The following is a 14,362-nucleotide window of genomic DNA, read 5'->3' as shown; positions in this document are numbered from 1 at the left end:
TTGGATTATTTTGATCGTACGTACCAACTTCTAATACTGAACTTTTGGGGTGTGGAAAAATAACCCTATCGGTCTTTTTGAAAAACTGAAAAACCTGATCTTATGTTTAGTTGTCTTCCGCCCGAAGACTGCTGGAATAGGCTCCAGCATCCCCCCGCGACCCTGACGGAGAAGCGGCTTTGAAAATGGATGGATGGATGGATGGATGTTTAGTTGTTTTTCTGTGTCATTTTCTGTTAAATATATTTTCTACATTTTTCCTGGTGCTGAAAAATGAATAACTTGTACCTAATAGCTATTTAACAGAATATTAAACGACACTACTGTTCTTTAAAGAACCTTTAAAAAGTAGTTCTATATAGCACCCAAAAGGGCTCCACTGTTGATGTTAATTAAGCAATACACTGATGACCCATGACTGCTCCGCCAGGTCCACCACCAACCACATTGTGAAGTTTACAGACGACACAACAGTAGTGGGCCTAATCCAGGATGACAACGACCTGCACTACAGAGAGGAGGTGAACCATCTGGTTGACTGGTGTGAAACCAACAACCAGGTCCTGAACGTTGAGAAAACCAAAGAGATCATCGTTGACTTCAGGAGGAGCCAACCCAACCACACACCACTCTTCATCAAGGACACAGCAGTAGAGATAGTCAGCAAAACAAAGTTCCTGGGGGTACAGATGACAGACACTTTGACCTGGTCCACCCACACTGAAGCTCTGGTCAAAAGAGCTCAGCAGCGCATGCACTTCCTGAGACACTGTAGAGAGCATACTGACCAGCTGCATCTCTGTCTGGGCAGGAGCCTGCAGCGCTTCTGACTGGAAGACCCTGCAGAGGGTGGTTAGGACAGCAGAGAGAATTATTGGGACTTCTCTCCCTCCAGTACAGGACTGCAAAACGTTGCTGTCTGACCAGAGCTAAGAACATAAACAGAGACAGCTCCTACCCACACCATGGACTGTTCTCGCTGCTGGAAGGAGGTTCCGAAGTCTTCAAAGCAGAACAGCCAGGTTCAAAAACAGCTTCTTCCCACACGCCATAAGACTGCTGCACTCTAAATAACATGCTGCTCCAATTCCTTCTTTTTAGATTACCTCATACATGGGACCTCCAGTGCAATATACTCATGTACATATACTTATTGAAAAATTATTCATCTGCCGACATACATATGTTTACATATGCTCTACACGTTGCACTACCGATGTACTCTGAGCCAAGGCAGCGAAATTTCGTTCTTATGTGCACTGCACGGTGTTAATTTGAACGACTATAAAGTCTGTCTAAGTCTAAGTCATTGGAGGTCGTGTGTTATCGCTGAGTGTTCTATGGCTTTTACAGTTAAATAAATAAAGTAAGAAATTGATAAATTGGGCCGTGAACGTGACATTTAATGTTTTCCTTCCACCAATGCACAGTTCCTTAACAATCAGCTTGTTTCTACGTCAGAGTAACGAGCTATGCTCGCTCGCTGCGCAGCCAGTGTTGTGCCGAATTCGGCGCCCCTGCCGCGAGTAGCACCTCGCGCAAAGTCTTTTGGTCGAAAGCGGAGGTAACCCGCTTTTACTTTACATATATCGATTTGAAGAACTTGCAAAACATCACTTTCACTTTGATCAACAACACAATAAATTGCTGTTTTACAGAACAGAAATAGCCCAGATGTTCTTCTGAAGTACAGCGACTCGTAAATAAAAAGTAAAAAGTGCAAAAGTATAATATAGCCCACATACACCACTGCTTACTTATTCTACCTCCTAGCAGTCTGCGCTGACCTTGTATGCAGCAAAACTTGTACGTTGCTATTTATCAACAAAATAAACAAAAATATACATATGGAACTAATATGCATGACCTGTATAAGCATCCTGGATGTAAAAACAATTTAGCCAGATTTGAGAAGCAGTGCATTTCCCAGATTGTTGATTCTACTATGAAACATGTTTGGTAATGCATATTTGGCACCAATATGTGACACCTGTATAAGTATCACAGGCATAATAATAATGTAGCCAGATATGAGAGGAAGTGCATTTCCAGGGAGTGGACTGCCTTAAGAGGCATCCCCCTATAACTTTCTTTCTGTTGACGCAACTACGATATGTTTTAATCACATATATTTCAGACCAATATGTGATACCTGTAAGTATCATGGATGTAATAATGATGTATCCGGATTTTAGAGGGGGTGCATTTTCTGGTAGGTGGACTCCCTAAAAAGGGACCACCCTATTTCTTTCTCTCTGTTGACACAACTATAATATGTTTTTAATCACACATAATTGTGACCAACATCCATCCATCCATCCATTTTCTAAGCCGCTTCTCCGTCAGGGATTGTGACCAACATGTGAAACCTATACAAGTATCATAGATGCAACAACCCCCCAGCCAGAACTAACAGAGGGTTCTTCTCCTGAAAGGTGGACTCACTTGTAAAGCATCTTCTTGTAAACTTTTTTAATGAATAGAACTATGAAATATATTAGTAATATACACGTAGGGCCAGCATGTGTTTTCTGCAATTTTCAGGGATGCAACACCAATTTAGCAAAAACTGGCATTTCCTGGCCAGTGTTCTGCTATAGAAAGCACTTCCCTGTCATTTTCTTTCTTTTGAGTCCACCATGAAATGATTTTAGCAGCATGTATTTGCAAACTGTATGTATCCATTCAAGTTACATGGCAGCAATAAGCGTGCATCCCGATTTATAATTTGTTGCATCTCCTGAGAGTTTTTACAACTCACTGCCTTTACAGTGTAAAACCTAAAGAACCTGATCCAGACTGGTGAGAAACGTGACACGAGTAGGTGAAATTCAGATGTATATTTTGTTGATAAATAGCAACGTACAAGTTTTGCTGCATACAAGGTCAGCGCAGACTGCTAGGTGGTAGAATAAGTAAGCAGTGGTGTATGAGGGCTATATTATACTTTTGTATTATTGTATTATATTGTATACTACTATTTGTATTATTGTATATTTACGAGTCGCTGTACTTCAGAAGAACATCTGGCTATTTCTGTTCTGTAAAACAGCAATTTATTGTGTTGTTGATCAAAATGAAAGTGATGTTTTGCAAGTTCTTCAAATCGATATATGTAAAGTAAAAGCGGGTTACCTCCGCTTTCGACCAAAAGACTTTGCGCGCGGGCTCCCGTGAGGGGGTGCTACACGCGGCAGGGGTGCCGAATTCGGCACAACACCGGGAGTTCGTTCTCCAGCTCCATACACAGACCGATGGACAGCTTGGGAATTTAGTGTAGTCTCATCTTCACAGTCTGACCAAATCGGCTGTCGGTCAAATGTGATCTTAAAAGTATCCATTTCCGTTTGTGCGCCAAGTAAGTCGTAAAAACGTTCAAATAGCTTGAGCATCTTCTAAGTCTTTTGAAACGGCGTCTCAGCGGAGTGATACAGTGTTCCTGAAAAACCCCTGAAGCGAAATATCAGCACGGTTAGAACGCCTCTCAACCAATCAGCTTGTGTGAGAGAAACTAACTGTTGTAGGGATTGTTTTAAGTGCTAGGCTCTACATAGCTTTTTAAAACTGCATTGTGAGGAAGTGAACTTTTTTAGTATTTATTTATTTATTGGTAACATGGTTTAATATATGAAAGAAAAAAAATGACACCTACAGGCCGATATAGGCTGCGTTAAACAGAAAAAATAAATAATTGATTATTCAATAGGATATCTACAATAAGGTGAGCTTAATTTAAGAAAATATGAAGTATTTAAGTAATTTAAGAAATTAAGGTCAATTTGACTGCATATCGTTTATCAGTGCACGTGGCAACTGTGACTTTCTGTCATGGACTGATAACAATGCGAGAGACATCATGTTAAAGGTCTCAAGGAGAAGAGGGGTCTGTGGATGTAGGAGTTCAGCATCGCAAGCTGTCAGACTTTTCATAGCAAATTTGCCACAGCTTTAATTGAACATTACTCAAGGCCAAAACTCATATTTCTTGTTTTGCTTGATCTTGAGAGACTCTCAAACGTGCTCCCTACAGAGCTCAAATTTCTTTCAAATCAATAATTAATCGTCAAAGTTATTTATTCATTTGTATCTTCGCCAATTATGGGTGCCTAATTAACAATTTCAATAATTGATATTTATCTCTAAAAGGACTTGGTATCCTTAGCCTATGAAAAATGCATGAGCTGGGATATGGACTTGGTTTTGTTTTGTGTTCTGAGAGAACTGCATGCTTGCGGCTAGTACCAGACCACTTTGACTCTTCCTCTTTGAGTCTGCACTGCCCTGTGATGTGTAGCTAATACGGGCTTCTTTCATGGGCCCAAAGCGCCTTCTACGTACCATGTGATCTTATAAAGACTCCTACATTCCCATCCTCAGATGCCCCCTTTTTGTTCTTCAATAACTCAGCTCAAAGAACCGGCCTGTTTCCTTGATAATATTCCTTTGTCTTTTAGCTGCGCTGATGTCATTCCTGACCTAATCTGAATGCATATGAAACAGTGAACATTGTATGGCATTTAATGTGGTAGTAACAAGTTGTAAATGTGATGGTAAAACACTGGGATCAGTACCGCATTAAATACTATAATGTAAGCAGTATAAAAGTCTTTTATTTGACTTTAATCAAATTTTCATTTATTGTTATTTCTAGCAGAAAAGGGTGGTGGAAGGGTGCTAGGAAAGCAGTTTACTTAGTCAACAGAAGAAACAAAGCAGACATTCACCATAGCTACTTTAAACAGAGGCATTTGGGTACAGTGCCGAGTTATGGCATAAAGCACAAATTCAAAGACTGCACAGTTCCACAGGCCCTGTGGTGTCAGGCCTTGCTTAATTGTAGCAAGAATAGCTCATGCTGGGAAAGGCACAGTTGGGTTGCTAAGTTTTCCACAAAAGGTTTTCAGTTGAAATCAGTAATACGCTTCAAGGAGCCCATGGCGGGACTGGGACTGCCCCACTCATTGAACCTCCTGTATTCCCCAGGTCGGAGGAAGTACTGCCGGCCACTATAGTTGGGATGCTCGTGAAGGATCCAGAAACCCTCCATGACATTAGCAGAGGAGACGTCCCCGTTGTGGAAGCGCTCACGTAGATCAGGGCAGTCCTCCATCAGCTCCATGGCCTGGCCAGCAAAATCAGAGCGCTCAAAGATCTTCATCCTGTAGTTTCCAGTGTACTGGAAGGAAATTTGGTGAGATTTCATTATCATTTCATACAGAACATTAAAAAAGAAAGAAGCCATGTTCTTAAAGCCCCAAAATCAGAACATTGAAAGACCTTCATCATGTACTCCCCAATTCAATAAAGATTTGGAGGCATGTTCTTAAAAATCAGAGCATTCAAAGATCTTCATTGTGTAATTTCCATGCTATTAGAAGGAAATTTGGTGAGATTTCTCATTATCATTCATACAGAACATTAAAAAAGAAGGAGCCAATTTTGAGACATTTCCTTAAAGCCACAAATATTTTTTTAACCAGAATGAACTTCCTGATAACTCAAGTTCAATACAAACTTCCACACTGCCCTGAGTTTACTTTTATATTGATTTGATTTTGGCAGTGTGCTAGTGTGAACCTTTAACCTCACTAAGTATACTGTTCTGCTCTATTTCACACTTAACTTTTCACTGGAATATAAAAGAACAGAAAGAAAAGAAAAAAAACAGCAAATAAATGCTCTAGAACAACCACCCCAAAACTAATAGGAAAGAAAATCCTAAACACGCTACACTACCCCATCCTGACAAATGTCCTTGATTCTGAGGAATTACAAACTCCTTAAACCAAGCTGGAAGCACCACCTCCTTCTGGGTTGTGCCAGGGTGGCGGACCCCTAGGCTCGAGAGAAGTCTGTCCAGACTGGGGTTGAGGGGAATCATTGGAAGGGGAATCAAGTTCAGCGGGAGTTCCCAATGCTCCATCACCCGCTGCAGGTGTGGTCTGGTGCAGCCAGCCTGGGCCAGCCTGTCACAGTGTAGTACCACTTTGCATCCGCAGGGTGGGAGCTGCACTCTACACAACATCTCCTAACCTTTCTAGGACCCAGCACAGTCCTACCCAGTGGCTGTCCAATTCAAGTCCTTGTCCTTGAATTTATCCTTCTTTTTCTTTGGTCTTTAGTCTCTAACTGCAAAGTGCCACCCCTTTTCTGTTGCATGCCACGCTCAGCAGCTGCTTCTGTAGCATAGGCTTGTGCTCTGTGATCTTGGAGCCACTGACTGTACTCTAGGCCTGCTGGTTCTGGTAGGGTGTCTGGGAGGGGAACAAAAGCTAGTTCTGCAAGGGTCCTGATTTCCCTCCTCAGCATTAGTAGGGCTGGGGTACACAAGGTTGAATCTTGGACTGCAGTACAATCCACGATGAGGACCAGGGGCATGTGTTTGTCCCAGCCATGCTGGTGCTTGGATGGAATAGCTGGAAACTGCTGGAACTGGGCTTGAGCCTGCCCCTGGGGTTCTTTGCGTGCAGTACACAAGACATGCCTTTTATGACTCTGAAATGACCAGACTCCGCTGAGCCATATATAGCTTTTAAAACTTCCTCCTGCAGCCTTTGAGGCAAGGCTATCTATCATCTCTTCCCCCAGTCAATGACTCAGTCTAGGCCTGCTGTGGAAGGGTGTCAACTTTGGCCCACAGCCCCACCTTAACCTGTATGCCTTCTCCTTGTCTCAGCTCCTGCTCTCTGACTTCCCCGCACTCACAGTACTGGACACCAGGACAAGGCAACAGCATTACCATGTTGTTTAATTGCACTGTGGGCTATAGTGAATTCTGTAGCTTCTGTGTCCAATACAAAGGGCATGTTGGTGTCTTGGGGTGCCAGGACAGGCACATTCATTAGGTCTTGCTTTAGGGCCTCAAAAGGGTCAGCCACCCTCTACTCTTCATTGGTGCTAACTAACGAGTCACGATGCATAGGTGGACTATTGTATCCTCCAGAAAGACCCCCACAGGGACCACTTCAGGATGGGCCACTGTAAGAGTCGACCCAGTATTTATCGACAGCGTGCATACAACTTTCTCTATGTGGATGGAAATATGGTAAAAATCAGATGTAGATGTGTGCCCCACCACTGCCATAATACGTTTGAGCTTGGGGCCACATGTGAGCATATGCTTATCTAGCTAGCATCTTCATATCATTAGGTGGGGCACTTAGTGACTTCCCTGCCAGTCTATGGCGGTCCTGCATTTCGGATGAAAACAGCTCAGGCTTGTAGCACTGACCAAAATGCTTCAGAAGTGCCCCAACTAAAGCACTGTAGTCAGATCTTTCACTCAGATCGAGTAGAAGCAGGGAATCTAAAGCATTATCAAACAGTGTGCCAGCTGCAAGACTTTCTGTTCATCTGGCCACTTGAACAATCAGTTCAAATTGTGCATAGAATGCCTCCCAGTCTGTTTTATCTGAAAGTTTAGGGGTCTTTACATTCAACTCTTCTTTGCTTACATTCATTCTCAGGGTTTCTAATGCAACACCTGATGGCACAACCTTGCAGTTAGCTTCAGCACTAGCTTCCACACTCCCACCCAGTTCTTTCTCCACTTCCCCATCTCTCCCACCATCCTCACAGCCGAGCTGATTCTCACTGTGCTGCAGCTGAGCACACAGTAGTGTCTGTTTACTAATATCCTCCTCAATTTTTCAAGCCAGTGCTCCATCCTTCACGCTCTGTGTTAGCTTTGTGGCTCATGCTATTAGCTGAATGAATAGGCAATAGCCTAGGCTGGTAGTGCAGGTCCTTGGTAGGACTGTCCTATGAAAACTTTTTCTAAGTAGCCTATAGGTCACACAAATGGAACAGTACTAACCAGGCTGCATGGTGATGTCACCAGAGCAGTGAAAAATTAATGAGGGAACTGGTGAGAGAAAATAGGGCCCACTGCATTGTGTTTGTTGCTTTTCCATTTCACAGAAATGGAGGATATATCCTTATGTACTACAATAAACTTACATTTTTACACTTTATAAGGTAGCTAACGAAGACGAATTCAAGTATGTGAACAATTTACATTTTAAAACATGCTCTACTCCAACAGCTTAGTTTTCCCTTATTTTCTTTGTGCTGTTTTTTTTTCTCCTTAGCGTCGCTCGCGAACTGTGGGTAACCGAAGGCTGGGAAGGATACATCTGATGCATCCTTGAAATCACTCCAAACGTAGGCTGCTTTTCTATGCTGTATACGAAGGATCCTTCACTTTGGAACTGCAGAAATGCAGCCTATTTCAGCTTCAGCCAAGGCTTTAGAATGCAGTTAATATCTCCCAGTGTGAGCTTGCAACATCCTGATACCACATAACATTTGCTGCTATGGAAGGAGGCATACAGCTTTTCCACAACTGTAAACTTTACTACATGCTGTCTCTGGCTCCAGTCTTGACACACATAAGAACTATTGCTCAGAGTTTTGCTCTATCCTAACTTCTCTCTTCCTTCAGGACATACACTATATTTCCAAAAGTATTCAGTCAACCATCCAAATAATTGAATTCAGGTGTTCCAATAACTTCCACGGCCACAGGTGTATAAAATCAAGCACCTAGGCATGCAGACTGCTTCTACAAACATTTTTGAAAGAATGGGTCACTCTCAGGAGCTCAGTAAATTCCTGCATGGTACCGTGATAGGATGCCACCTGTGCAACAAGTCCATTTGTGAAATTTCCTCACTACTAAATATTCCACAGTCAACTGTCAGTGGTAGTATAACAAAGTGGAAGGGAATGACAACAACTCAGCCACCAAGTGGTAGGCCACGTAGAATGATAGAGCGGGGTCAGCGGGTGCTGAGGTGCATTGTGCACAGAGGTTGCCAACTTTTCATAGAGTCAATTGCTACAGACTTTCAGATTAGCTCAAGAACAGTGTAAAGAGCTTCATGGAATGAGTTTCCAAGTCGAAGCAGCTGCATTCAAGCCTTACATCACCAAGCGCAATGCAAAGCGTCGAATGCAGTGGTGTAAAGCACCACCACTGGACTCCGAGCGGTGGAAACATGTTCTCTGGAGTGATGAATCGTGCTTCTTCGTCTGGCAATCCAATAGATGACTCTGGGTTTGGTGGTTGCCAGTATAATGGTACTTGTCTGAATGCATTGTGCCAAGTGTAAAGCTTGGCGGAGTGGGGGATTGTGATGTGGGGTTGTTTTTCAGGAGTTGGGCTCGGCCCCTTAGTTCCAGTGAAAGGAACTCTTATTGCTTCAGCAGACCAAGAGACAATTTTGGACAATTTCATGCTCCCAACTTTGTGGGAACAGTTTGGGGATGGACCCTTCCTCTTCCAACATGACTGTGCACCAGTACACAAAGCAAGGTCCATAAAGACATGGATGAGTGAGTTTGGTGTGGAAGAACTTGACTGGCCTGCACCTCAACCCGATAGAACACCTTTGGGATAAATTAGAGTGGAGGCCTATAAGTTAGAGCCAGGTCTTCTCGTCTAACATCAGTGTCTGACCTCACAAATGCACTTCTGGAAGAATGGTCAAAAATTCCCATAAACACACTCCTAAACCTTGTGGAAACCCTTCCCATAAGAGTTGAAGCTGTTATAGCTGCAAAGGGTGGGCTGACATCATTTTAAACCCTATAGATTAAGAATGGGATCTCATACAATTAAAAAAAAATTCACATAAATGTGTGTGAAGGCAAATGAGTGAATATTTTTGGAAATATAGCGTATACGCACATCCAGCACGCTAGCCCCGCCTTACAACAAGAGTACCTATAGAAAAAAATCCAGTGAACAAATGCTATAGAACAAGTACCCCAAAAGCAACAGGAAAAATATTTCAGAACATGCTACAGTATATTTATACAAATAATTCATATCCACTGTTATTTGAATACTCGCTACCCAGAAGGAGAAGCGGCTTAGAAAATGTGTGTGTGTGTGTGTGTGTGTGTGTGTGTGTGTGTGTGTGTGTGTGTGTGTGTGTGTTATTTGAATACTGTGAATAGCTATTGTGAAAAGACACTTACAGGAGGTACCATGCGGCAGGAGCGGATGCAGTCATTGAAGCCAGCCCAGTGCTGGTAGTCAGGGTACTCTCCCTTGTGTAACATGTACTGATAGCCAGCATAGTTGGGCTTCTCATAGGCCATCCAGCAGCCACTCTCTACACGAATGGAGTTGCAGCGAGAGAGGTGGGACTGCATCTCAACACAGTCACCAGTGCACTCATAGTGACGGCCTTGGAAGTTCCTGTCCTCGAAGAAGGTGATCTGTAAGAGTGGACAGTGAAGAGAAGTGGACATTTAAAAAAAATAAAATAAGAGATATACATAGGGATATTAATTAATACTTTATTGTCTGAAATTTTCAAAAATGACCCTTAGACAAAGAGAGAAACCAAAACAAGAGTCTGGTTAATCCAGTCTCAACTAATATCACAAAAAGCTTTTGTGAAAATACTTTTTCCTCACAAAAATATCTCTTTTGTGTTCTTGGAAAAAGAGACCAAGTTCAGTTGTTATTCATACTCCATTTCACTGTATTGCCATCTACACACAAACAGATGATCAATTATAAATCTATGAATACAAGTACAAGGCAGAATACTACTAAAATGTTACTACTACTAGCACTAATAAAGATAATACTGGTATGCTTCAGGTTGCTAATGTCCCCAGCTAAAGCTGTTTCATTGAATTGACAGCAGCCAAATCATGTCAATAAGCCACTTATCCTTCTTGATCATGGGGGAGATGGAGCCTATCCCAGCAGTCATTGGGAAGAAGGCAGGATACACCTTGGACAGGTCACCAGTCCATCGCAGGGCAAACAGACAGACGTATACACTCACACACACTCATGCCTAGGTGCAATTGCACGCATGCCTAGCAAAACATAAAAGCACAGCTGTGGCCCGCAACACTGAAACCCTCACAGCTAATAGCTAGCAAGATTTCTGCACTTATGCTGCTTGTTACAAGTTATTGTTTAGTTCAACAGTATAGTAAAACAAAAGTACAAATAGATGAGATTGAATGGAGAACTTTCAGCTATCAATTCTCACACATTTATTTATTTTGAGCAGCTCCTTTGCTATTCATTTCTTAGCCACAGCATTGAGTGCTAGTCCTGAATGGTTTGGCTGCTGTGCTTTCACACCACATTAGTTGCAATATACCTTGCAAAACCTTCATCTTAAATATTTTCAATATTATTCTTATGATTCTTACCCTAGATTTTAATTTGTAGTCTTTTCTCTAGTATCTCCCTGTACCCACAGACAGTGATTTGGCATGCTTACCTTGCCCATAGTGACTGTGTTCAGACCGGAGCAGGCCCATTCAGAGGCTAGAACCTTTTTATAGACTGGGCATTCCTCAGAGCTTTTTGTATGTGGCTGACAAAGCTCTGCCCTGTCAGCAGATTGTGTTCTATAGACTGCATGCCATTATAGGTCTGGCTGGTGTATGGCCCCTCTTTGTCTCTATCAGAGCCCTTTTTATCACATGGGAAACACAGAACCACTGCACTTTTGAGCACCTGACAAAAAGAGTTGCAAACTCTGCTTTTAGTTAAAGAGAGTTTCAGACATGACCTGTCAGAAACGAGGAGAGGGCCTACACAAAGCTATCTGCATTTGTGCAGTTGGACTTGTTTCTTCAGTCTTTCTAGTTCATATCTTTGTGGAGCTTGCCAAAATGATTAATATAAGATGTATTGAAACCTTCCACTTTATTTTGAGTTTATTGTATTGATTTGATATTGCAGTGAAGCAGTTTGAACTTTACTGACTAGACTTCTCTGCTGCATTTCACACAAAACAGTTTAATATAATTTGAAAAAAAGAGGCGATTTGGAGACATGTTCTTAAAACCAGCCTTTAATGGTACCCTAATCCCACAGGTTCAAGTTCAGTCTACATGAAACCACCTCTCATTCTCCTGAAGGAGCCAATCATGGGGTTGTAGCAGCCCCAGTCTGCACAGGCTCTGTACTCCCCGGGCCTGAGGAAGTACTGGCGGCCTCTGTAGTGCGGGTGCTCATAGAAGATCCAGTAGCCCTCCATAACATGGGCAGAGTAGATGTCATGGAAGTGGAAGCGATCATAGACGTTGGGGCAGTCATCTGAGAACTCCATCATGTGTCCAGCCATGTCAGGTCTGTTGTAGATTCTCATCTTGTAGCCTCCTCTGTACTGTAGTGTAGGGATAAAAAAAACAACATTCATGATGTTAGACACAAACTTTGAAATCTGGATGTTGCAGTTGGAACTAAGCCTTTGATCAAGACACCCTGCTGTAAATGTGATTTTTGAAGTAGACTTTTAGTCATTTTTGTTGAGCAAACTTTAGTGACAGTGCAATGATTTTCCCCCTCTCTAACCCCCAAACCAGAGGGATGAATAGAATTATAATGAGGGAGTGCAGTCTTTAGAGCATGTCTTCCACTCCGTTTTATGCCTGAATCTCCTGGTGGACCCTCGTACACTTTTTATGCCGCATCTATAAATTACTTCAAAGGTTTCACTGATTGACATTGATTTGTTAAGTTGTTTTAAAGTGGGGAATAAAACCCATCAGTTTGATTGACTTACTGGGGGATACATCTGACAAGATCTGATGCAATTGTTGAAGCCCATCCAGTAGTGAAAGTCAGGGTACTCCCCACGGCCCAGGATGTACTGATAACCCATGTAGTTGGGCTTCTCATAGGCCACCCAGTAACCCCCCATGACCCGAATGGAGTTGCAGCAGCTGAAGTGCCTGAAGGTGTCGTAGCAGTCCTCAGAGCACTCGTAAAAGCGCCCCTGGAAATTGCGGCCTTCGTAAAAGATGATCTGTCGGGAGAGTGAAATGGTGAAAAGAATATTTTAAAGATTAGATGTACAAGTAGCGAATACTTTAGAATAAGGCAATATTCTGTGAGTCTTCATCAATAAACTGTTTTCCTCTGTTTAACTTTTAGTACAACAAAGAAGAATATAGCCTATCAAGAAGAGACAAATACAGTCCTTTAGTGATTCACGTCATGCAAATTTTAGTAAATCCTTGGTATGAAAGTGCTAATTCCCTGCCAAACAGAGAGGTAAGATGATGTTTGATACATATGTTGTATTGATGTCAGCTAAGCTAGTAACACTGCCCTGGGAGAATACACTTCTAACGGAACAGAGAAACTGCATCATTTTTGCATGGCAGCAAACTGAGTAGGCCTCCTAGGAAAGATTTCTACACTCTTCAGTTTGAGAAATATCACTGATATGTTTGATTTAAGCAGTTCTAACAGTTCAGTTTAAGCAATATTGTGTTTTGTTTAGAGTGACCGTAAATATTTAGTCTAGATCGGTTATTATTTTAAACATATCGAGTTTCTAATTTGTGACATTGAAAACAGCAACTGTGAACTGCCATTTTTACACTTACTTAATTGATGTTAGTGTAGACAGAAAAGATTTTAGACCCTAAACATAAGTCATTTCCTACCTTTCCCATGGTTGCAAGGCAGGATGTACACACCGTCGCGTTGTTGCGGCCCTACGGACCTTTTATATACTCTTCTTTAGAAAAGGGCCATGTATATCCACTGTAGTGCCAGAGGCACGTCAGAGAGACTAGAGTTTACCTTTTGAAACGTCACAGGCCTTTCCCATTATTCCTGCCTCTAAAGGCAACTAAACCCACTGCTCCTATTATCCCCAGTGCTAGAGTTTACCTTTACAAATGCCCCTCAGGCTGAGGGCCTTAATGCTACGACAGGCCTTGTTCAGCTATGACCTGGTGATGTGGCTCTTTCACTGCATCCCACAATAGGTCAGGAGTGTTAAATCAACAAGCTTTTTGTTACTTTCACTATATGTATGACAGTACTTAGTAGACGCGACGTAAACATTTTCAGCAGTAAAGCAACTTTTGATGTTAAAGAATCCTCATTCTTAAATTTCTACTGTTTAAGATTTATTTACTGGCTTGGGCCAGTAAATAACTGACTTTATTCGATTCCAGAGATACTACTTCCCCTGATTTTTTTATTGTCCATTCTTTAATGAACAATTGACGTTAGGTAACTGTAGTATACTCTGGCAGAAAAAGAACAGCAAATTTTGTCATTTCAAAATATCTTACTTATATTATACCACCCATTGTAAGTTTTTGATGAACGTGGGGATAAAAATTTCCAGAGAAGTAAACTTTTTAAAATTTATAGGTGCATATAGACCTCTCCTATTGTTTACTTTGGACAACTTTAGTCTGGCTAGCTCTCACTGGAGTAGTTAATGTGCATCTAAAGACTGCTACAAGAACCATGGTGATGAAAATATGTGTGGATCCAGTGATTTACCCAACATTCAATTATTAAAACAATGAAAAAAGATCATCATACAAAAACAGTCTTTAGCGTGAATAT

General features: G+C 41.9%; 2 protein-coding genes across 2 annotated transcripts; both read right to left on the bottom strand.

Moving 5' to 3' along the window:
• Positions 1-4,590: 4,590 nt before the first annotated feature.
• Positions 4,591-11,281, bottom strand: crygmx (crystallin, gamma MX). The gene is made up of 3 exons (XM_017695885.1): positions 11,259-11,281; positions 9,985-10,227; positions 4,591-5,176 (listed from the first exon to the last, which is right to left on the bottom strand). The coding sequence occupies exons 1-3, from the start codon at positions 11,265-11,267 to the stop codon at positions 4,901-4,903; spliced, it is 528 nt and encodes a 175-aa protein (XP_017551374.1). The 5' UTR covers positions 11,268-11,281; the 3' UTR covers positions 4,591-4,900.
• Positions 11,282-11,873: 592 nt separating this feature from the next.
• crygmxl2 (crystallin, gamma MX, like 2) lies at positions 11,874-13,449 on the bottom strand. Its single transcript, XM_017695863.1, has 3 exons — positions 13,441-13,449; positions 12,552-12,794; positions 11,874-12,152 (listed from the first exon to the last, which is right to left on the bottom strand). Exons 1-3 carry the CDS (start codon positions 13,447-13,449, stop codon positions 11,874-11,876), a joined length of 531 nt encoding a protein of 176 aa, XP_017551352.1.
• Positions 13,450-14,362: the final 913 nt, after the last annotated feature.

This window comes from Pygocentrus nattereri, chromosome 13 (genome assembly GCF_015220715.1).
Source record: "Pygocentrus nattereri isolate fPygNat1 chromosome 13, fPygNat1.pri, whole genome shotgun sequence".
Taxonomy (NCBI): Eukaryota; Metazoa; Chordata; class Actinopteri; order Characiformes; family Serrasalmidae; genus Pygocentrus; species Pygocentrus nattereri.
Note: the sequence above shows the minus strand (reverse complement) of the source record. Positions and strands in the feature narration are given on the sequence as shown.

What these genes read in the sequence shown, in the direction of transcription:
- crygmx (XM_017695885.1), bottom strand. An exon ending in CCTGCCGCATGGTACCTCCT is followed by an intron (nt 5,177 to 9,984) that starts GTAAGTGTCTTT and finishes ATTTCCTTCCAG; the next exon opens with TACACTGGAAACTACAGGAT.
- crygmxl2 (XM_017695863.1), bottom strand. An exon ending in CTTGTCAGATGTATCCCCCA is followed by an intron (nt 12,153 to 12,551) that starts GTAAGTCAATCA and finishes CCTACACTACAG; the next exon opens with TACAGAGGAGGCTACAAGAT.